Consider the following 22928-nt stretch of genomic DNA (forward strand, 5'->3'; position numbering starts at 1 on the left):
TTTCAGCCAAGACGGGAGCTGTTTGTTATCGGCGTGAGGTTAATGTTAGAAGATGGGGGACCTTTATGACCCAGAGCACCCGAAAGAGTGAGTATTTGGCTGGCTTATTTTCGGTATTTTTTTTGTTGTTGTTGATGATTTATTGGGCTTGCCATAATACACACAACTTCCAAAGTGTTATTTAGTTACACGCTAGCTAGCTACCGTTAGCTTAGCCGTTTCCATGCACGCTACGCTAGTTAGCTTTCCAGTCTAGTTTCCTACACAAACTAGTGTTGGAGTTACCTTTGTGTTTCACGAAACATAGCTAACTATGGTAAAGTGGCATGTTGTATTTAGTGAATGCGACATGATCTCAACCCTCCTATGTACACCGGCAGCTAGCCTTCAATTTAGTTAACACCACCAGATCTTTCACACAACCTAGTATAGTTAGTTAGCTGGCAACATTGGTGGCTAACGTTGCTGGATGTATTTAATAATGGACGATGCATTGGTTGCAAGCTAGCTAGTTAGCTAGATGTTGTGCACCTTACTTTTGGCAACAGACAGTTTTAAGTTTACAACACAAACATTACTCAGTTATTAACTAGGTTGTGCTAACTTGGATATTTAGTTAGCTAACGTTAGCCAATTCGGTCACCCCCCCTCCCACCACAACAGGCCTCATTTGCAGGCCTCGACTCCTCGTTGTAAAACGTTAGACCCGGTCTTATGGAGTAGATTTATCGAAACTCCATGCAAAGTGTATGCATTTTTGTGTATGTATTTAACGTTAAATCAGTTCACAGAATAGGCCCTTGGCTCTGTTGTTGATCTCACATGTGTAACGTTACATATTAAACTAATCGGTTACCCCACATTTGCAAGCTGTGCGATGAGAAGATTGTCATGTCGCCTTGTCTTCTCGCTGTTGGTGTAGCTAGCCAGCCTAGATAACCTTGCTATATGTGATTTAGTGGAAGCGTCAAAACATTTCTGTGTAATGTTTTTGAATTGTGTTATTTTCTCTACTGTGTTGTTATATCGCAAGACAGCTACTCGGCTCCTCTATCACTTGCTTTCAATCCACTGACTACTATGAATGTCAATGCGAGCAATGGCTTCCTCTTTCTGCCAAATTGAAAGGACAGATATTACCGTTAAACAGACATGTCGTTTCTGACCAACGGGTCAGAGGAAACGGGTCTATGTCATACAGAATTGTAGCTAGAACCACCATGTAAACATTTGGTAGATTTAGACATAATTTATACATCTACATTTGGCATAGGAACCATTCTTCTATATTACTCCTGTTGTAAGTGTTGTGGCATGCCGCTGGGCCCTTCAGGCAGAAAATAATAATCTGCAGAGATGACATAGACACAGTTTATTCATAGGCATTAGCTACTGGCTGTAGTTTGTGTTCAACGTTTAAACTGATGTGTTCATTTGCACAGAAAACAGTTTGCACATTTTCTCGTCAAAGCTTTGTTTACAAGCAACCTCCAGTGTTGAACATGTGGTGGTCATAAGGTAAACAAATGCATCCAGATGTTCTTTGATTTGAACCTATGTTTTTAAAGATAACAGAGATGGTAGCAGCTCTCAACCCCCAAATTGTCTACCCGATTTGAGTCGGAGGATCAGCTTAAATCATTTTGAGACTGCGTATTGTACGTTTATTGTTGGTGTGTAACCCAATGTATTTGTTTTAATATTTTGTTAGGTGTGACGTCACGTTGGAGAGCTCACTGCTCTGAACTGGTTTATTCTTGGCCAGCAGCTTCTACTGGGCTACAAACGCCAGAACCACTGTGTAATGGATGCTCTGGTGAACTCAGAGATCAGGTACTACCAACACACACACACACACACACACACAGGGATCTTTTTTTTCCCTTTTGACGGAGTGTCAGAGTGGCACTATAGACTGCCTGTAATCAATGCCCTTTGCTAGCTAACTGAAGTGACACTAGAGCCTAGGACAGTGTTTCTCAACTCCAGTCCTTGAGTACTGCCAACTGTACACATGTTTGTTGTAGCTCCGGACAGACACACCCGATTCAACTAATCATCAAGCCCTCATTGAGTTGAATTAGGTGCGTTTGTCAGGGGCTACAACCAAAATGTGTGCTGTTGTGGGTAATCAAGGACTGGTGTTGGGAAACACTGGCCCTGGAGATTGTCACCCTCAATGGTGGGCATTGGAATGTATGTATGCATGCAAAGTAGACTACACCCCTAAACAACTTCATTTGGATCTAAAAAGACACCCACCTCCCCTCCTATTGGTCATTTGGTCCATTGGTGTATCCAATGAATAGCCATGACATCATTCATGGTGTGTTGAATTCTGGAATGTTGATCTCATCCCAGTGCTCCAGTTCTAAAGACTATCAGTGCTGCTTTAGGGAAAGGCGTCTGTTTGAAAAGCACCTGCCTTGTGTAGGTTGATGTAGTTGTTTACTGTATACTTTGACCACATTCTGTCAGTGCTTTGTGCCCATCATAACTTTCTAATTTGAGGAGAGTTGCTGAATTTCATTACTCAATGTGAGCAAGGTCAAAGCAGTCGTAATTGGACCCTAATAAAAACGACGATACTCACCAGGAGAATGTGTTCTATCAACCTAGCTTGTAAAAGGGCTAGCTAGATAATAACATTTTTTTTTAAAGTGGCTGCAGATCCGACTTTTCGGCACCCCTCTTCCCAGGGGTTACTCTCTGCATACAATGGGAGGTTACATCAGATATCGGCTAGTATGTCAAGTGCCCCTGTCCTATAGATGTTAGTGTGTGCTCAAGCTTCAGCCTCTGTCTGCCGAGTTTGTTTGCTCAACCAACCTGGTGTGGACTCAGAAGTCTTGGTCACCATGGCAGCAGTCAACCTCACAGAATATTAACAGACAAAAGGTACACAACCTGAGTGCAAAGATTCCATGACTCTTTATCCTTTGTCCTTGAGAGACGATGACAGGGTTCACTTGATGTGTTAAGATTGCTTTTGTCTTTGTCCTGAGTGCCTTGTGCTTTTTTGAGGTCCTTTCAATTATTACATTTTTTTATATATATTTATTTATATTTTTAATCAAAATTCCTTTGTAATGGAAATAGTGAATATTAAATTGCCAAAGCATTGACCATTTTCCATTGTCTCTGTCAGGTCCACATTGGGTAGACATCAGAAGGAAAAACATGAAATTGCTATGAAATAATATCTCAGTTGTGTATATTACTTAGTTTTTATTTTATTATTTTCATTCCTCAGTCATCAGCTCAGCTCTGCTCAGGTAGTAGCAGCCAGCCAGGCCATCTAACGTTATCTCTGTGCTCCCCATACTGTACTGTCTTTAGTCATCTTATTTAGCTAACCTGCCTAAGTATGCTGCAAAGCTTTCTGACAATCCTTCTACTAGTTCTTCAAAGTAGATAAGGCAAACTTTCACAAACTGTCTCTATCCCTAGTCGTTGTGTACATTCCTCTCTCATGCAGTCTGTATATCTGACCTAAAGTAGCAGGCATAAGTGTCACTGTCTGAGCCAGAAAGAACAGCCACAATAGATTATGGTCATTGTAGTTAATTACCACGTTTCTGCGCTTATTAACTAGGTTGAATATTTCCTTAATGAAAACTACAACTCCCTTCACCCAGCGTCCCACATAGTTCTTGACTTGATTTCTCTCGTGAATGATTTTGATTTCTCTTGAGAAACGGCGCATTTGGCTCACAAAAAAAACAACATTGTATTCAAGTAATTGAACTGACATCAGTCAATTAGTTGTTTAATAACAAAACAAGTGACATTTTGATTCATGGCTCAGCACTATTTTTGTCAGATAGCTTATTTCTCAAGTAACATTCTTCCACCCTTACACATTGTCTACCTCAATGTTTAAAAAAAAAAAAACTATTCAAACCCGACTCTAAAAATATTTTTTTCTATTTGTAAATATAGCTAATTCAATATGTTTATAATGGTGTATTGCAGATAGGTCTATTTCAGGAGGATGTGATTGGTGTAGCCTAAATTCAAATGAATGAAACCACAATCCTGTTTTATCATTTGTTAAAATAACAGGAACTGACACTAAAGTGGACATGAAAAGGCTCCTCCCATGTTGGTAACGGTAATTTTAGAAAGGTCTGACTTTTGAAGGTCACAGAGGAAAACGAGAACATCAAGTCCTAAAGGAATACGTTACCCAGTTTGTTGCCTAGCAGCTTATTGTACCGTAAAGAAAACCACGACAATATTGAGTCCTCCTAGTAGAACAAAAGAGTTGATTACTTTGTCATAAATGTGAATTAGGCCTTTTTTTTTTTTTTTTTTTTTTTACACTACGATGACATGTAGTTTCTACGATGAGACCCCCTGCGTTAAACATGTTTCACCAACCGCCAGGCTATTCCTCAAGCGGCCGTGTGGGTCTACATCTTTGCATGAAATTGTTTTTGTTCTGTGTATGTTTTACCGTTGCCTCATTGGACATGGATTTACATTACATTTCATAATACATTTTGTGTGATTGCTAAAGCGTTGAAGGGATTGTCAGATGTTGCAATATAAGTCTATGAATAGTTTACATTGATTTGTTTTTTGTTCCCCCCCCATGCACTCCTAATGCTACCTCAGGGAAGAGGGAGGAGATACCTCGGTAAGTCTATTATTAAACGTCTTTGTTCATCTGTTTTCTATTGGACAAACAGCTGGTGTTGTGGATCTTTTTGAGCTTGACCATTTCAATAACGTAGAAATCACCTTTCGGGGAAACCGAATGATCGGTCATATGATTTGGTTTACTGTAATAGTTTCTCCTCGAATTATTAGCCATGGTAACATCTACTTATTTTGTTCACTGTACAGGTCAAGGTTGAGGGTCTCACCAAGGCAGCTTTACTCAAAGGCCTCTCGCCTCGAGTGATGTTGTCCAGCCATCTCCTGCCTAAAGGAACCAAGAGGAAGGTGAACCTGGACGATCAGGGTCGCCAGAAAGTGTCTTTCAGCTTCTCTCTGACAAAGAAACCGCTGCAGAACTTATTCCTTGCCCCTCCCAGTCAGGAAAAATCTCTTGCTGAACTCCCCTCTGTCCTGTCACCTACAACCTCCCTCCCTCAGGACAGAGCAGGGCAGCATACGGAAAGCAAAAATGAGCAAATGCAGCCACCATTGTTGGTGCCCACACCAGTAGCAGAGATCCTTGCACCTCAGACGGCAGTCTCCTCCGTCCCCAAACCTAAAGTGGACTTGGGAAAGATGCACTTCAAGAAACAGATCCTCAGTGCATCTGTTATTGAAGAGAGTCCCATAACCAGTGTTGTCTTACAGGATCCACCCCCTTCCGAGCAACAGGTTTTAACGGAATCTTCAGGTAAAATTGAAACTGTCACCCCGACACGAACGCCCCAGTCTCAGAACAATCTTCAGAACATGGACAATGACGGCCCCTCTGAGAATGCTCTAACTCGTGTATCTGATGTGAAGCTGGACCTCAGTCTCAAGGAACCCACTGACTCCTCCCACAAAGGGAAAGTGGATGTAAACACTTCCAGTATAACAGAGCAGCAAGACACCTCAGAAAACATACAAATCCGTTCCCGGTCGGACAGCACACTCCCTGGCTCAGAATCTGATGCTGATTCAGTGCAGACGTCTTCTAGCTACAAGTCAGGTGAACCCAAGGCCACAGCAAAGTTGGAGAGTAGAAGTAACGATACAAAACATATGTCCTCTTCTCGCTCCAAATTAGAGGAAACAGAAAAAAGTTCTAACCATTCACGTTCTGAGAAGGACGAAAGAACCTCTAGTTACTCAAAATCTGACCGAGAATTAAGGTCAACCTCTGACCGAGAATTAAGGTCAACCTCTGACCGAGAATTAAGGTCAACCTCTGACCGAGAATTAAGGTCAACCTCTGACCGAGAATCAAAGCACACACCCTCGCGGTCATCCCGCTCTGACAAAGGCCGCAGAAGGACTAAGAGTCGGTCGAGGTCCAGATCAAGAGGTCCCCGGACGAGTTCCAGATCTGAGACACGCTCCAGATCTGAGAGATCTAGAAGCGAGAGAGGGTCAGGATCACGGTCTGATCGGTCGTATTACGACTCTGAGCGGAGGTCAGGGGGTCACAGAAGTTCTCCGTACAGAGAGAGGAGAGGCAGCTCTCGCTCTCGGACCGATAGCAGCAGAGTCCGCGGCGACAGCTCTGACTCTGAAGATGACCACAGAAGAACTCGGACTAGAACAAGTGATTCCAGCAGGTCATCCACCCATTCTAGCTTGCAGAGAGATTCAAAGTCATACTTATCTCACTCGAAATCTGAGCGAGACTCGAAATCTGAACGAGATTCAGAGATAGATAAAATAACACAATCTGCTAAGTCTGAGAGGGCCTCAAAGAGAACTGTTGACTCCAGTTCCCTCCAAAAGTGCTCTACTGATGTAGAACCTAATCACAGGAAATCCAACACCCACTACAAGCCGGACATCGGTGTTCGATCCACTCGTTCCAGTCCACATGCCCTCTCTCAAACATCAGACAAACGTCTCCAGAAAAGTAGCTATAGTGAATCTGAGGTAGCTCACAAAGGGAAGTCTCAGTCACAGGGCTCTGACCGCTCTTCTGGCTCTGAAGGGGCATGGACATCTTCCACCAGTAAATCAGACTCTAAGCAAATGTCTGCCACCATGTCATCAGTGAAAACTAATAGACAATCAAAGGACACATTTCACAGTCCCAATAAGGTACAAACCCCTTCTGATGCTCACCCTCAGAGCAAAAATGACAAAGCAGGAGCAGATTCCCATCTAGTAGATACTTGCCAAAGGGAGGATGCTGGCAACATGAATGACATCACATCCCAAGATAAAGGCTTACAAAAACCAACTCTGTCGTTACCGTCAAATTGTGATCCAACTGACAGATTGCAAGAACCAGCGTTGGATCTAGTTAATGAGAAGATCCATCATTGCATTGAGGTTCAGAATGACTCGGCAGCAACTTCACCGAACAACTCTAGTGGAGACCAATTATGTGAAAAATTTGCCTTAGGGGACATTGACAATGTTAATAAAAGCCTTTGCTCTGAACAAACGAAAGATGCACAGCGTGTAGACCCCCAAATAGAATCCACTGAGAAGTGGGTTGATGTAACCAACTCTAGCTTTTCCTGCAGTAATGACAGAGTAATACCCAGCCAGGATAAGACTGTTTTTCAAGATTCAGTTGGGTCAAAGTCATTACCATCTACAGTAGATGTATCTATCAGAGACCACCCTAAGCAGAACACTAAACCAGAAAATACTATGTGTTCTAGTAGAAATGTGAATATCAACATGCAGTCTTGCAAAAACGTCCCTCTCAAATCTGAACCCTCTAGTCCTGAACCTCAGTTTTCCAACCAGACTGAACAACAGAACTCTAGTTTAAGGAAAAACAGAGGGAAAACAAAACAATCACGTTGGGATATTGTTGGACAAGACACCTCAGACAGTGATAATCCTCAGAAATTGCCTTCCCAAGAAAGCAAACCTGCTGTGAAAAAGGTCATCTCCGTCAAGAGAATTGAGTTCTCTCAAGACGTCAGCCAGGAAGATCCGTCTCTGAAGGGTCAACTGAAATGGGAAGCTGAGTTGCATTCCAAGATGATTAAGCAAGAAATGATTATCACACAAGAACACAGCTCGGCACCAATAACTTTTGGGAACGACCAATCAGAGTCCGCAAATCCAACCGCACAACCAGGCACCTGTGAAACCAGCAGTGACCATTTAGACATCAAACCCCACGTCAGCCAAATGGATGGAGAGCCCTCACTTTTAAATAATACCTCACATGTAGACCGAGCTAGAAGGGAGCAGTGTAGGAATGACGATGGTAATGAAGAGAAACCTAAAGATGGCCCTCACAAGAGCAAACCGCTGACAACACTAGTGTCGAGCCAGGACGCTGTAGGCCAAAGCGAGGACAGTGACACTGACGATTCAGAGTCGGACTCAGACTGCGGTGTTGCCGTGAAACGGATGCACTCTGTGGTGGTTGTACCAAAGAATTCCACCCTGACTCACTCGGACACAACAGACAAGCCTGCGTCTCCCTGCACTCCAAACACTAGCCCAGGACGTCAACAACACGCTAACAGGGCCAGTGGCCAAGAGGGTGATCTGGACAGGAATGAGATCCCAAGCAGAGTAAGCCCTCAGCAGAGACATAGAGGCTTTCCCGCCATGTGTGAGAGCACTAGGCAGGCCAGTAATACTTGTGTTGATGGAAGTCTCTCTGCACATGACATCATGGTATACCAATCACAGAGCAACATGGTCGATAGCACCAGCCAGCTCGAGGGCTCCAACGCCACCGATGCCCAGCCTTCTAAGGATCCTTATAGCAATGCGCGTGAGAGACCAAAGATTGGTGATGCAACGGTGAGCCAGATTGCTGCCCACAGCCTTGAGAACTCCTTCAGGCAGTCTGACACAGGGCATCCACAGCATTATGGAAGTGGCAGGGGTGGCAGGATGCTTTCCCGTTACCAACATGGAGACTTTGCCAGCTCTGATGACTTCAACAGCAGTCTGGGCTGGGACTTCACACAGTCGGAGCAGCCCAGCAGTACGTACCAGCAGCCTGACAGCAGCTATGGGGCATCCCAACAGCATCCTAACACACAACAGTCAGGGAACTCTTCTTTGGGGCAGGTGTACAGGACAAACAATGGGGCCTACTGGACCCAACTACCAACTACGACTCAACCCACCTGCAGACCGGTCTACCTCCATGTGCCTGCAACACATTATCAGGAGCCTGTTGGTCAAGTCCATCCTGACTCCTTGACTAATGACTGTGATGAGGACAGTGAAGGGAAACCAGCAGGCCTTAGTAGACTAGATGTTGAATGCAATGGTCCCAAGCTTCCAGGCTCGCTAGCCTTCCTACAAGCCCATGAAATAAGCAGCAACTGTAGAGGCTCTGTCAACGCCACTCCAGAGAATATTTCCATAGTTGAACCCCCCAGAGACAAGGACAACTCAAGGCCCCACAGAGGCAGGGGTCCTCCTAAGAAAAGGCGTCCAGAAATGGAGTCTGATTCGGACAGCGAGGCAGAACCTGTGCTGGCTAGCAAAAGGGAGCGACTGGCAGAGAGGGAGCTCCCCAAGGTCTCCAAGGAATCCAGGGAGATTCCAGGTCAGGCTGAGGTGCAACGCCCTTTGCTCAGTCTGAGGGACTTCCGGGACGCCAGCAACTGGAGGGAGATGGCACGGTCTAAGAAGATGCCACCATACTTTGACCTGATTGAGGAAAACCTGTATCTGACTGAACGGTGAGATTTTGTTCCATTATAGTTTTTTTTTTCAGTAGTTGTCATGCAAAGTCATTGAAACTATGTTTTATTTTATAAATTAGTTGTACATAATTTAAAAGCGATTTATCATCATATGACTTCAGCATAAGTATCTGGCCAGGTCGCAGTTGTAAATGAGAACTTGTTCTCAACTTGCCCACCTGGTTAAATAAAGGTGAAATAAATCTGACTGTAGAGAAAGTGAGGGATTTCTGTTGATCTGTACAGGAAGAAGAACAAGTCTCACCGAGACATCAAGCGAATGCAGTGTGAGTGCTCTATGCTCTCGAGGGAGGAGAGGTCTCGTGGAATGATGGCTTGTGGGGAGGACTGCCTTAACCGTCTGCTGATGATCGAGTGGTGAGTTGTTCTCCTTTGCGTCACCCTGGTAATACCAAACTGTAAAGCAGATCAAATAGTGTCTTCAGAAAGTATTCACACCCCTTGACTTTGTCCACGTTTTGTTGTGTTTTAAAATGTATTTAGATGTTGTGTCACTGGCCTACACACAATACCCCAGAATATCAAAGTGGAATTAAGTTTTTCAAAATGTTTACAAATGAATAATAAATGAAAAGCTGAAATGTTTTGACTCGACACGTATTCAACCACTTTGTTTTGGCAAGGCAAAATAACTTCAGGAGTAAAAATATGCTTAACAAGTCACATAATAAATTGCATGGACTCACTCTGTGCGTAATGATAGTGTTTTAACATGAGTTTTTGAATTACTACCTCCTCTGTACCCCCACACACAGAATTATCTGTAAGATCCCTCGGTCGAGCAGTGAATTTCAAACACCTATTCAACCACAAAGTCCAGGGAGGTTTTCCAATGCCTTGCAAAGAAGAGCACCTCTTGGTAGAAGGTTACAAATAAATACATAAGAACAGACATGGAATATCCCTTTGAACAGGAAGTTATTTATGACATGTTGTATGGTGTATCAATACACCCAGTCACTATGAAGATGCAGGCATCCTTTCTAACAGTTGCCAGAGAGGAAGGAAACCGCTCAGGGATTTCACCATGAGGCCAATGGTGACTTTAAATAGTTCCAGAGTTTAATGGCCGTGATAGGAGACAACTGTAACTAATACATGGGTTAAATAAAACAATGTCCTCATCAATCTACACCCAATACCCCATAATGACACAGTCAACTTTATTAAAAAAATTGTTGGTGTGCAAATGTATTTAAAAAAATAAAAACTGTACACTACCATTCAGAACATGAACTACTGTTCATTTTTTGTCCATTAAAATAACATCAAATTGATCAGAAATACAGTGTAGGCATTGTTAATGTTGTAAATGACTATTGTAGCTGGAAACGGCAGTTTAAAAAATAAATGGAATATCTACATAGGTGTACAGAGGCCCATTATCAGCAACCATTCACTTCTGTGTTCCAATGGCATGTTGTGTTAGCTAATCCAAGTTTATCATTTTAAAAGGCTAATTGATCATTAGAAAACCCTTTTGCAATTATGTTAGCACAGCTGAAAACTTGTGCTGATTTAAAGAAGCAATACAACTGGCCATCTTTTTAAAACTAGTTAAGTATCTGGATCATCAGCATTTGTGGGTTCGATTACAGGCTCAAAATGGCCAGAAACAAAGATCTTTCTTCTGAAACTCGTCAGTCTATTCTTGTTCTGAGAAATGAAGGCTATTCCATGCGAGAAATTGCCAAGAAAAAACTGTACAACTCCCTTCACAGAATAGCGCAAACTGGCTCTAACCAGAATAGAAAGAGGAGTGGGAGTGCACAACTGAGTAAGAGGACAAGTACATTAGAGTGTGTAGTTTGAGAAACAGGCGCCTCACAAGTCCTCAACTGGCAGCTTCATTAAATAATACCCGCAAAACACCAGTCTCAACGTCAACAGTGAAGAGGCGACTCCGGTATGCTGGCCTTCTAGGCAGAGTTGCAAAGAAAAAGCCATATCTCAGACTGGCCAATAAAAATAAAAGATTAAGATGGGCAAAGAACAGACACTGGACAGAGGAAGATTGGAAAAATGTGTTATGGACAGACAAATCTAAGTTTGAGGTGTTTGGATCACAAAGAAGAACATTCACGAGACCCAGAAAAAATGCTAGAGGAGTGCTTGACGCCATCTGTCAAGCATGGTGGAGGCAATGTGATGGTCTGGGGGTGCGTTGGTGTTGGTAAAGTGGGAGATTTGTACAGGGTAAAAGGAGATGGTCTGGGGGTGCGTTGGTGTTGGTAAAGTGGGAGATTTGTACAGGGTAAAAGGAGATGGTCTGGGGGTGCTTTGGTGGTGGTAAAGTGGGGGATTTGTACAGGGTAAAAGGAGATGGTCTGGGGGTGCTTTGGTGGTGGTAAAGTGGGAGATTTGTACAGGGTAAAAGGGATCTTGTCGAAGGAAGGCTATCGCTCCATTTTACAACGCCATGCCATACCCTGTGGACGGTGCTTAATTGATTGGAGACAATTTCCTCCTACAACAGGACAATGACCCAACGCACAGCTCCGAACTGCAAGAACTGTTTAGGGAAGAAGCAGTCAGCTGGTATCCTGTCTATAATGGAGTGGCCAGCACAGTCAGCGGATCTCAACCCTATTGAGCTGTTGTTGGGAGCAGCTTGACCGTATCAAGCCACTCCAACTTCTGGGAGGTGCTTCAGGAAGCATGGGGAGAAATCACTTCAGATTACTAGAATGCCAAAGGTCTGGAAGGCTGTAGTTGCTACAAATTGAGGATTCTTTGATGACGCAAAGTTTGAAGGACCCAATTATTTAAATAAAAAATCATTATTTATAACCGTGTCAACATCTTGACTGTTTCCTATTCATTTTGCAACTCATTTCATCTATGTTTTCATGGAAAACAAGTCCACCTGTGGTAAATTCAATTGATTGGACATGCTTTGGAAAGGAACTTGCCTGTCTATTTCTTATTTTTTTTAACCTTATTTAACTAGGCAAGTCGGTTAAGAACAAATTATTATTTTCAATGACGGCCTAGGAACAGTGGGTTAACTGCCTTGTTCAGGGGCAGAACGACAGATTTTTACCTTGTCAGCTCGGGGATTCGATCTTGCAACCTTTCGGTTACTAGTACAACGCTCTAACCACTAGGCTACCTACCGCCCGGTATAAGGTCACACAGTTGACAGTGCATGTCAGAGCAAAAACCAAGCCATGAGGTCGAAGGAATTCCCCGTAGAGCTCCGAGACAGCATTGTGTTGAAGCACAGATCTGGGGAAGGGTACCAAAAAATGTCTGCAGCATTGAAGGTCCCCAAGAACACAGTGGCCTTCGTCATTCTTAAATGGAAGAAGTTTAGAACTACCAAGACTCTTCCTAGAGCTGACCGCCTGGCCAAACTGAGCAATTGGGTGAGAAGGGTCTTGGCCAGGGAGGTGACCAAGAACCCGACGGTCACTCTGACAGAGCTCCAGAGTTCCTCTGTGGAGATGGGAGAACCTTCCAGAAGGACAACCATCTCTGCAGCACTCCATCAATCAGGCCTTTATGGCAGACTGGCCAGACGGAAGCCACTCCTCAGTAAAAGGCACACGACAGGCCGCTTGGAGTTTGCCAAAAGGCACCTAAAGGACTCTCAAACCATGAGAAATAAGATTCTCTGGTCTGATGAAACCAAGATTGAACGCTTTGGTCTGAATGCCAAGCGTCACATCTGGAGGTGGCAGCATCATGTTGTGGGGATGTTTTCAGCGGCAGGGACTGGGAGACTAGTCAGGATCAAGGGTAAGATGAACGGAGCAAAGTACGAAGATCCTTGATGAAAACCTTCTCGGGACCTCCAACTGGGGTGACGGCTCAACTTCCAAAAAGACAACGACCCTGAGCACACAGCCAAGACAACGCAGGAGTGCCTTCGGGACAAGTCTCTGAATGTCCTTGAGTGTCCCAGCCAGACCCCGAACCTGAACCCGATCGAACATCTCTGGAGAGACCTGAAAAATAGCTGTGCAGCAACGCTCCCTGTCCAGCAACCTTCCCCGCCCAACCTGACAGAGCTTGAGAGGATCTGCAGAGAAGAATGGGAGAAACTCCCAAAATACAGGTGTGCCAAGCTTGTAGCGTCAAACCCAAGAAGACTCAAGGCTGTAATCGCTGCCAAAGCTGCTTCAACAAAGTACTACTTTTCGGTCGATTTCTCAGCCAAGCATGATGAAGAAACGGGAGCTATTTCGCCTACAAAAATATTATTTTGGGAAAAAAGGAACATTTGCTATCTAACTGGGAGTCTCCTGAGTGAAAGCATCTGAAGTTTTTCAAAGGTAAATGATTTAATTTGGTTGCTTTTCTTATTTTCGTGAAAATGTTGCCTGCTGCCAGCAGAGCCTAGCATAGCATTATGCCATGATAAACTTACACAAATGCTTGTCTAGCGTTGGCTGTAACGCATATTTTGAAGATCTGAGATGACAGTGTTGTTAACAAAAGGCTAAGCTTGTGTTTGAATATATTTATTTCATTTCATTTGCGATTTTCATGAATAGGAAAAGTTGCGTTATGCTAATGCGTTTGAGGCTATGATTACGCTCCCAGATACGGGTTTGCTCGTCGCAAGAGGTTAAAGGATCTGATTTACTTTTGTGATATTCAAGTTTATTTTTAATAAAATTGTAAAAATATTTGTACCTGTTTTTTGTTTTGTCATTATGGGGTATTGTGTGTAGACGGATGAGGGGAGAAATACATTCAATCCATTTTAGAATATGGCTGTAATGTAACAATGTAGAAAAAGTCAAGGGGTCTGAATACTTCCCGAATGCACGATAGTTTTACATCACTGGTCCTTTACCAGTACATCTTCAAACATAGGAAGATTTGCAATGACTGATATGTCTTATCAAATGCAGTCGAATGCACGGACTGTAAGTCTCTCTCTGTAGAAGAGCGTCTGCTAAATGGCCAAAATGAAAACACATGTAATGTCTTTTGCAGCTCGTCACGCTGCCTGAATGAAGGCTACTGCTCCAACCGCCGCTTCCAGATGAAACAGCATGCAGACTTTGAGGTCATCCTGACTGAAGATAAGGGCTGGGGACTGAGGGCGGCCAGGGACCTGATACCGTAAGGCTCTTATCTTATTTTTAAATGTAACCTTTTATTTAACTAGGCTAGTCAGTTAAGAACAAATTCTTATTTACAATGACAGTCTACACCTGCCAAACCTGGACGACACTGGGCCAATTGTGCGCTGCCCAATGTGATACAGCCTGGATTCGAACCAGGGACTGTAGTTACATCTCTTGCACCGAGATACAGTGCATTAGACCGCTGCGCCACTCAGGAGCCCTGTACTCCTTGATTCATAATAATGTTATAACTAGCACCCAGGGCTCGTTCTCAATAGAGCTTAACCTTTGATTCCTCGCATCCTATCTCCTCGCCTCCTCAACACAGAGTTCCTCTGGTCTGAGAGAAACCCCTTGGACCTTCTCCAATACGGTTGAGAAGGAGGTGTGGCGATAGGATGAACAGACATAATGAGATGGAGCCCTGGTCATTGTACTAAAAGCTGTACACAAAGGAGTCGTGCTCACCCCCCCCCCCCCCCCCGACCATTTTAATCACATTTCAGAAACACTTTTGTGCTGGAGTACTGCGGAGAGGTGTTGGACCATAAGGAGTTCAAGACACGGGTGAAAAAATACGCTAGCATGAAGAACATCCACTACTATTTCATGGCCTTGAAGAATAACGAGGTGAGACCACTGGAACGTTGTTGACATGTCGTCCACTGAACCCCTGAAACAGGAACAAGTGTAGGCTGCGTCCAACATGGCTCCCTATTCCCTATAAAGTGCACTACCAGACCCCAACAAGTTTTAGGTGTGCATCCCAAATGACACCCTGATTTGGCTCTGGTCCAAAGTAGTGGCTATATAGGGTGCCATTTTGGGATGCACCAAGTGCTGTATTGTTTACAACTGACAGGTAATGTGGAAGGTTACCTGAAACTCCTTTCCTCTGTGTCTTCTCAGATCATAGATGCCACACTGAAGGGGAACTGCTCTCGCTTCATGAACCACAGCTGTGAGCCCAATTGTGAGACCCAGAAGGTATGTAGCCCAGGAGCCCCTTTCGGTATGTTTTATTTTATTTAACTAGGCAAGTCAGTTAGGAACATATTCTTATTTACAATGAGGAACAGGGGGTTAACTGCCTTGTTCAGGGGCAGAACGACAGATTTTTTTACTTTGTCAGCTCGGGGATTCGATCTAGCAACCTTTCGGTTACTGGCCCAATGCGCTAACAACTAGGCTACCTGGTATCTGTCCAGTGTTTCCAGATTTCTATGAAATAGCATGTATAATTTGTTATAATATGAGTGAAATAGTTAATTACAATTTTTGGGGAAGAAAAACTATGTTAAAAAGCAGCTTTTATATGTTTTTAATGGGGTGGGTTTACCCCAACAACAGGATGGGGTGGGTTTACCCCAACAACAGAATGGGGTGGGTTTACCCCCAACAACAGGATGGGGTGGGTTTACCCCAACAACAGGATGGGGTGGGTTTACCCCAACAACAGGATGGGGTGGGTTTACCCCCAACAACAGGATGGGGTGGGTTTACCCCAACAACAGGATGGGGTGGGTTTACCCCAACAACAGGATGGGGTGGGTTTACCCCAACAACAGGATGGGGTGGGTTTACCCCCAACAACAGGATGGGGTGGGTTTACCCCAACAACAGGATGGGGTGGGTTTACCCCAACAACAGGATGGGGTGGGTTTACCCCAACAACAGGATGGGGTGGGTTTACCCCAACAACAGGATGGGGTGGGTTTACCCCAACAACAGGATGGGGTGGGTTTACCCCAACAACAGGATGGGGTGGGTTTACCCCAACAACAGGATGGGGTGGGTTTACCCCAACAACAGGATGGGGTGGGTTTACCCCAACAACAGGATGGGGTGGGTTTACCCCAACAACAGGATGGGGTGGGTTTACCCCAACAACAGGATGGGGTGGGTTTACCCCAACAACAGGATGGGGTGGGTTTACCCCAACAACAGGATGGGGTGGGTTTACCCCAACAACAGGATGGGGTGGGTTTACCCCAACAACAGGATGGGGTGGGTTTACCCCAACAACAGGATGGGGTGGGTTTACCCCAACAACAGGATGGGGTGGGTTTACCCCAACAACAGGATGGGGTGGGTTTACCCCAACAACAGGACGGGGTGGGTTTACCCCAACAACAGGACGGGGTGGGTTTACCCCAACAACAGGACGGGGTGGGTTTACCCCCAACAACAGGACGGGGTGGGTTTACCCCCAACAACAGGACGGGGTGGGCTTACCCCCAACAACAGGACGGGGTGGGCTTACCCCCAACAACAGGACGGGGTGGGCTTACCCCCAACAACAGGACGGGGTGGGCTTACCCCCAACAACAGGACGGTGTGGGCTTACCCCCAACAACAGGACGGTGTGGGCTTACCCCCAACAACAGGACGGGGTGGGCTTACCCCCAACAACAGGACGGGGTGGGCTTACCCCCAACAACAGGACGGTGTGGGCTTACCCCCAACAACAGGACGGGGTGGGTTTACCCCAACAACAGGACGGTGTGGGCTTACCCCCAACAACAGGACGGTGTGGGCTTACCCCCAACAACAGGACGGTGTGGGCTTACCCCCAACAACAGGACGGTGTGGGCTTACCCCCAACAACAGGACGGTGTGGGCTTACCCCCAACAACAGGACGGTGTGGGCTTACCCCCAACAACAGGACGGTGTGGGCTTACCCCCAACAACAGGACGGTGTGGGCTTACCCCCAACAACAGGACGGTGTGGGCTTACCCCCAACAACAGGACGGTGTGGGCTTACCCCCAACAACAGGACGGTGTGGGCTTACCCCCAACAACAGGACGGTGTGGGCTTACCCCCAACAACAGGACGGTGTGGGCTTACCCCCAACAACAGGACGGTGTGGGCTTACCCCCAACAACAGGACGGTGTGGGCTTACCCCCAACAACAGGACGGTGTGGGCTTACCCCCAACAACAGGACGGTGTGGGCTTACCCCCAACAACAGGACGGTGTGGGCTTACCCCCAACAACAGGACGGTGTGGGCTTACCCCCAACAACAGGACGGTGTGGGCTTACCCCCAACAACAGGACGGTGTGGGCTTACCCCCAACAACAGGACGGTGTGGGCTTACCCCCAACAACAGGACGGTGTGGGCTTACCCCCAACAACAGGACGGTGTGGGCGTATACCGTCATGAATATTTTTCTAGACAGTAAATGACTGACTGGCCAGCTCAGCCAATTAGCCGCCTCGGCTAATAACATGACCTTATCCTCTATATGAGGAAATAGCAAGCATTTTTGAAAAGGTCTGTTTGATTTATAAGTTTGAGGTGGGGTGTATTTCTCTATAATTGATGCTTCGGCCACATACAAGTATAGGACCGAGTCAACAACATTTATTTGCGTACGAGTTAACAGATTATGAGTATTTAAAAGTAAGAATTTCACTGGACAGTTCATTTAAAAATGTAAATACATTTCATTGACTTGGTCTTGGTTCAGAGCCATATTTGCCTGTACTTCGCTCTACTTTTAGGCTGGTACCTTGTGCCTGTCTTCTCTTGCCAGTTCCATTGCTGCCGTTGTCAAGCCAAACATGACAATGAGCGACAAGAAGTTTGCATTCTAACACAGACGGGCACTGAGGCTACTTTATCAGTGAGCTGCATCTCAGGCTGTGATTTTCATTTGACATTTGGGTTGTTTATCAGACGTTCTTATCCAGAGGGATTTTACAATTAGTCATTCGTCTTAAGATGGCTGGGTGAGACAACAGCACATCACGGTCATGACAAGTACACTTTCCCTCAACACATCACGGTCATGACAAGTACACTTTCCCTCAACAAAGTATTAATCAGCAAAGTCAAAACCAATTTAGTTTTATCCTGACCTCGCTAATGTTTCTTTCTTGGTTTCTGTATTTCAGTGGACTGTGAACGGCCAGCTGAGAGTTGGGTTCTTCACCTCCAAGACCGTCACAGCTGGTACAGAGCTTACCTTCGATTACCAGTTCCAGAGATATGGGTTAGTGTCTCTCTCCTTTCGATTACCAGTTCCGGAGATATGGGTTAGTTTCTCTCTCCCTTCGATTACCAGTTCCAGATGTATGGGTTAGTGTCTCTCTCCCTTCGATTACCAGTTCCAGAGGTATGGGTTAGTGTGTCTCTCTCCCTTCGATTACCAGTTCCAGAGGTATGGGTTAGTGTCTCTCTCCCTTCGATTACCAGTTCCAGAGGAATGGGTTAGTGTGTCTCTCTCCCTTCGATTACCAGTTCCAGAGGTATGGGTTAGTGTCTCTCTCCCTTCGATTACCAGTTACAGAGGTATGGGTTAGTGTCTCTCTACCTTCGATTACCAGTTCCAGAGATATGGGTTAGTGTCTCTCTACCTTCGATTACCAGTTCCAGAGATATGGGTTAGTGTCTCTCTACCTTCGATTACCAGTTCCAGAGATATGGGTTAGTGTCTCTCTCCCTTCGATTACCAGTTCCAGAGATATGGGTTAGTGTCTCTCTACCTTCGATTACCAGTTCCAGAGATAAGGGTTAGTGTCTCTCTACCTTCGATTACCAGTTCCAGAGATATGGGTTAGTGTCTCTCTCCCTTCGATTACCAGTTCCAGAGATATGGGTTAGTGTCTCTCTACCTTCGATTACCAGTTCCAGAGATATGGGTTAGTGTCTCTCTCCCTTCGATTACCAGTTCCAGAGATAAGGGTTAGTGTCTCTCTACCTTCGATTACCAGTTCCAGAGATATGGGTTAGTGTCTCTCTACCTTCGATTACCAGTTCCAGAGATATGGGTTAGTGTCTCTCTACCTTCGATTACCAGTTCCAGAGATATGGGTTAGTGTCTCTCTCCCTTCGATTACCAGTTCCAGAGATATGGGTTAGTGTCTCTCTACCTTCGATTACCAGTTCCAGAGATAAGGGTTAGTGTCTCTCTACCTTCGATTACCAGTTCCAGAGATATGGGTTAGTGTCTCTCTCCCTTCGATTACCAGTTCCAGATGTATGGGTTAGTGTCTCTCTACCTTCGATTACCAGTTCCAGAGATATGGGTTAGTGTCTCTCATTTCGATTATCAGTTCCAGAGGAATGGGTTAGTGTCTCTCTACTTTTGTCCCAAATGGCACCCTATTCCCTTTTTAGTGAGCTATTTTTGACCAAGGCCCATAGGATGCCATTTAGGACGCAGATTCTCTCTTTGGATTTTAAATGTCTGTTGTAACATATCAATGTTTTTCTGTTCTAATACGTCACCCTGCTGTTGTAGTCATTGAAAACATAACGATACATTATTAAGCCCCTGTTGCTCTCTTGACCGACCACATAGCTATGGTGTAGTGTTTTTACTCCTTCTCCTCTGTACACGCCAGGAAAGAGGCCCAGAAGTGCTTCTGTGGGGCTCCCAGCTGCCGAGGCTTCCTGGGCGGGGAGAACAGGGTCAGTGTAAGAGCAGCGGCAGGGAAGATGAAGAAAGAGCGCCCTCGCAAGAAGGACACCTCCGTGAGCAATGCACTCACTACGGTGAGTGTGTGGGTCAGGTTTGGTAATGGCACTCCCCCAAGAGTCCCAGGTTTTCCATAAATGCTGTTTTGGAAGATTCCTGGAATAAGTAGGACATCTGGGGAATCTTCAATACAAACAAGTGATCAACATGTTGCGAACCTAGGACTGACTGTGTCTGAACAGCCATCACTTGAAAAGGTGTTGGGGAAATGACCTGTTGTGGAGTTCATGTCACTATCAACCATAGTGAATATTTAAAGGTCCAATGCACCTGTTTTTATCTCAATATCAAATCATTTCTGAGGTAACAATTAAATACCTTACTGTGATTTGTTTTCAATTAAAATGGTCAAAAAAACAAACAATAGCTTCTTAGCGAAGAGCAATTACTCCAGCAAGAATGTAGTTAGGACTGTTTTGTTTTTTGAGTGGACTGGGTAGAGAGGAGAACTCTTTCTTATTTGTCAGTTAACTAATTTACCGCCTGGTGTAGTGTCACCCGGGAGGACAAACCATTATCCCACCAAGCTGGGCTGAAATTTCAGCCTTTTCAAACAGCTATTTCACTAAAATTGCATAATCATAATTGTCACAGTATTATCCCAACCTCCCAGTGTGTAAATATAGAATTCAACTCATTTGAAATACAACTGCCGAAGCTACAATCTGTTCCCTTCCCCTGCGATCTAGGTTTATGTTTTCACCCTGGTAGTTAGGATTCCACAATTTTTTTTTGTGGCTGTTGACCCATAATAGTCCAATTTGTAACTGGTAGATGAATTCAACATAGTCTGATGACGTGCCATTGAGTTGATCTTTAAACTCAGGCCAATAGATGAGCTACAGTGGCATGTAGTTATTTCATACCTCTGATCGGATGAACTGCGTCCCAAATGGCTCCCTATTTAGTGCACTACTTTTTAACCAGGGCTCTGGTCAAAAGTGTGCACTATATAGGGAATGGTGCCATTAGAGGCGCTGACATGGTCCAGAGAGGCAGATAGGGGTCAGGCTTGTACTAGCTTTATGCTAATTGTTCTGAGAGCTCCAGTGTCTTCTCCTTTCCATAAATAACACTGCTACTGAACACAAAAGGACCTTAAATTTACCCCCCCCCCCCATCACCATGAAAGCTGCTTGTCTCAGTTTTGCAGAGAAGTAGTAGTTTTGTCAGTTCTGTGTTTAGTATGTTGAATGGATTATCTGTGGTCTTGATAGAGCTACACTAACTGCTGCTGAGCGTGAGACTCTCCCATTCATGTTCAATGAAACCGTGGCATAGGAGGCTCAAGTGGCTCATCGTAAAAATTTGCTACGCTGTCCTATTGTCAAGAATTTGGCACCATTCAGGCCAGAGAACACTTGATAGAGTGGCTTATGCTCTGTTACTGCTCAGTGTGTTAATGCTGGTCTGTTACTCCTCAGGGTGTTAATGCTGGTCTGTTACTCCTCAGTGTGTTACTGCTGGTCTGTTACTCCTCAGTGTGTTACTGCTGGTCTGTTACTCCTCAGTGTGTTACTGCTGGTCTGTTACTCCTCAGTGTGTTAATGCTGGTCTGTTAATGCTGGTCTGTTAATGCTGGTCTGTTACTGCTGATGCTGAGTGTTACTGCTGATGCTGAGTGTTACTGCTGGTCTGTTACTGCTCAGTGCGTTAATGCTGGTCTGTTACTGCTCAGTGTGTTAATGCTGGTCTGTTACTGGTCAGTGTGTTAATGCTGGTCTGTTAATGCTGGTCTGTTAATGCTGGTCTGTTAATGCTGGTCTGTTACTGCTGATGCTGAGTGTTACTGCTGGTCTGTTACTACTCAGTGTGTTAATGCTGGTCTGTTACTGGTCAGTGTGTTAATGCTGGTCTGTTACTGGTCAGTGTGTTAATGCTGGTCTGTTACTCGTCAGTGTGTTAATGCTGGTCTGTTACTCGTCAGTGTGTTAATGCTGGTCTGTTACTGGTCAGTGTTAATGCTGGTCTGTTACTACTCAGTGTGTTAATGCTGGTCTGTTACTGGTCAGTGTTAATGCTGGTCTGTTAATGGTCAGTGTGTTAATGCTGGTCTGTTACTGCTCAGTGTGTTAATGCTGGTCTGTTACTGCTCAGTGTGTTAATGCTGGTCTGCTGTGTCGCCAGGTGGACGAGGAACTAGAGGCTCTGCTGGAGAACGGGGAAGGTCTGTATGATGAGAAGGAGGTGGTGTCTCTCTGCAGGCTGATGGTCAGAGTGGAGACCATGGAGCAGAAACTCATCTGCCTCAAACTTATCCAAGTAAGCACACCTGACCCCCCCCCCACCACCAATGAACACTGGCTGTCTGGGATGGCCCTGGTCATTTATAGTACACTATACTTATAGATGTATATATTTATAGGCCCTGGTCATTTATAGTACACTATACTTATAGATGTATATATTTATAGGCCCTGGTCATTTATAGTGCACTATATTTATAGATGTATATATTTATAGGCCCTGGTCATTTATACACTATACTTATAGATGTATATATTTATAGGCCCTGGTCATTTATAGTGCACTATACTTATAGATGTATATATTTATAGGCCCTGGTCATTTATAGTACTTATAGATGTATATATTTATAGGCCCTGGTCATTTATAGTGCACTATTTATAGATGTATATATGTATAGGCCCTGGTCATTTATAGTACACTATACTTATAGATGTATATATTTATAGGCCCTGGTCATTTATAGTGCACTATACTTATAGATGTATATATTTATAGGCCCTGGTCATTTATAGTGCACTATACTTATAGATGTATATATTTATAGGCCCTGGTCATTTATAGTGCACTATACTTATAGATGTATATATTTATAGGCCCTGGTCATTTATAGTACACTATACTTATAGATGTATATATTTATAGGCCCTTGTCATTTATAGTACACTATACTTATAGATGTATATATTTATAGGCCCTGGTCATTTATAGTACACTATACTTATAGATGTATATATTTATAGGCCCTGGTCATTTATAGTACACTATACTTATAGATGTATA

General features: G+C 44.5%; 1 protein-coding gene across 1 annotated transcript in view; it reads left to right on the forward strand.

The window, feature by feature from the left end:
• LOC139405582 (histone-lysine N-methyltransferase SETD2-like) overlaps positions 1-22928 on the forward strand; it is a 25968-nt gene continuing 3040 nt past the window's right edge. Inside the window, exons 1-11 of the mRNA XM_071147994.1 lie at positions 1-87; positions 1712-1833; positions 4621-4642; positions 4852-9305; positions 9555-9686; positions 14277-14405; positions 14917-15040; positions 15320-15397; positions 18313-18410; positions 19765-19915; positions 22026-22160. Coding sequence (XP_071004095.1) covers positions 1805-1833; positions 4621-4642; positions 4852-9305; positions 9555-9686; positions 14277-14405; positions 14917-15040; positions 15320-15397; positions 18313-18410; positions 19765-19915; positions 22026-22160 — 5352 coding nt within the window. The 5' untranslated portion in view covers positions 1-87; positions 1712-1804. The remainder of the gene's footprint in view (positions 88-1711; positions 1834-4620; positions 4643-4851; positions 9306-9554; positions 9687-14276; positions 14406-14916; positions 15041-15319; positions 15398-18312; positions 18411-19764; positions 19916-22025; positions 22161-22928) is intronic.

The sequence above is a fragment of the Oncorhynchus clarkii genome, chromosome 3 (genome assembly GCF_045791955.1).
Source record: "Oncorhynchus clarkii lewisi isolate Uvic-CL-2024 chromosome 3, UVic_Ocla_1.0, whole genome shotgun sequence".
Classification (NCBI taxonomy): domain Eukaryota; kingdom Metazoa; phylum Chordata; class Actinopteri; order Salmoniformes; family Salmonidae; genus Oncorhynchus; species Oncorhynchus clarkii.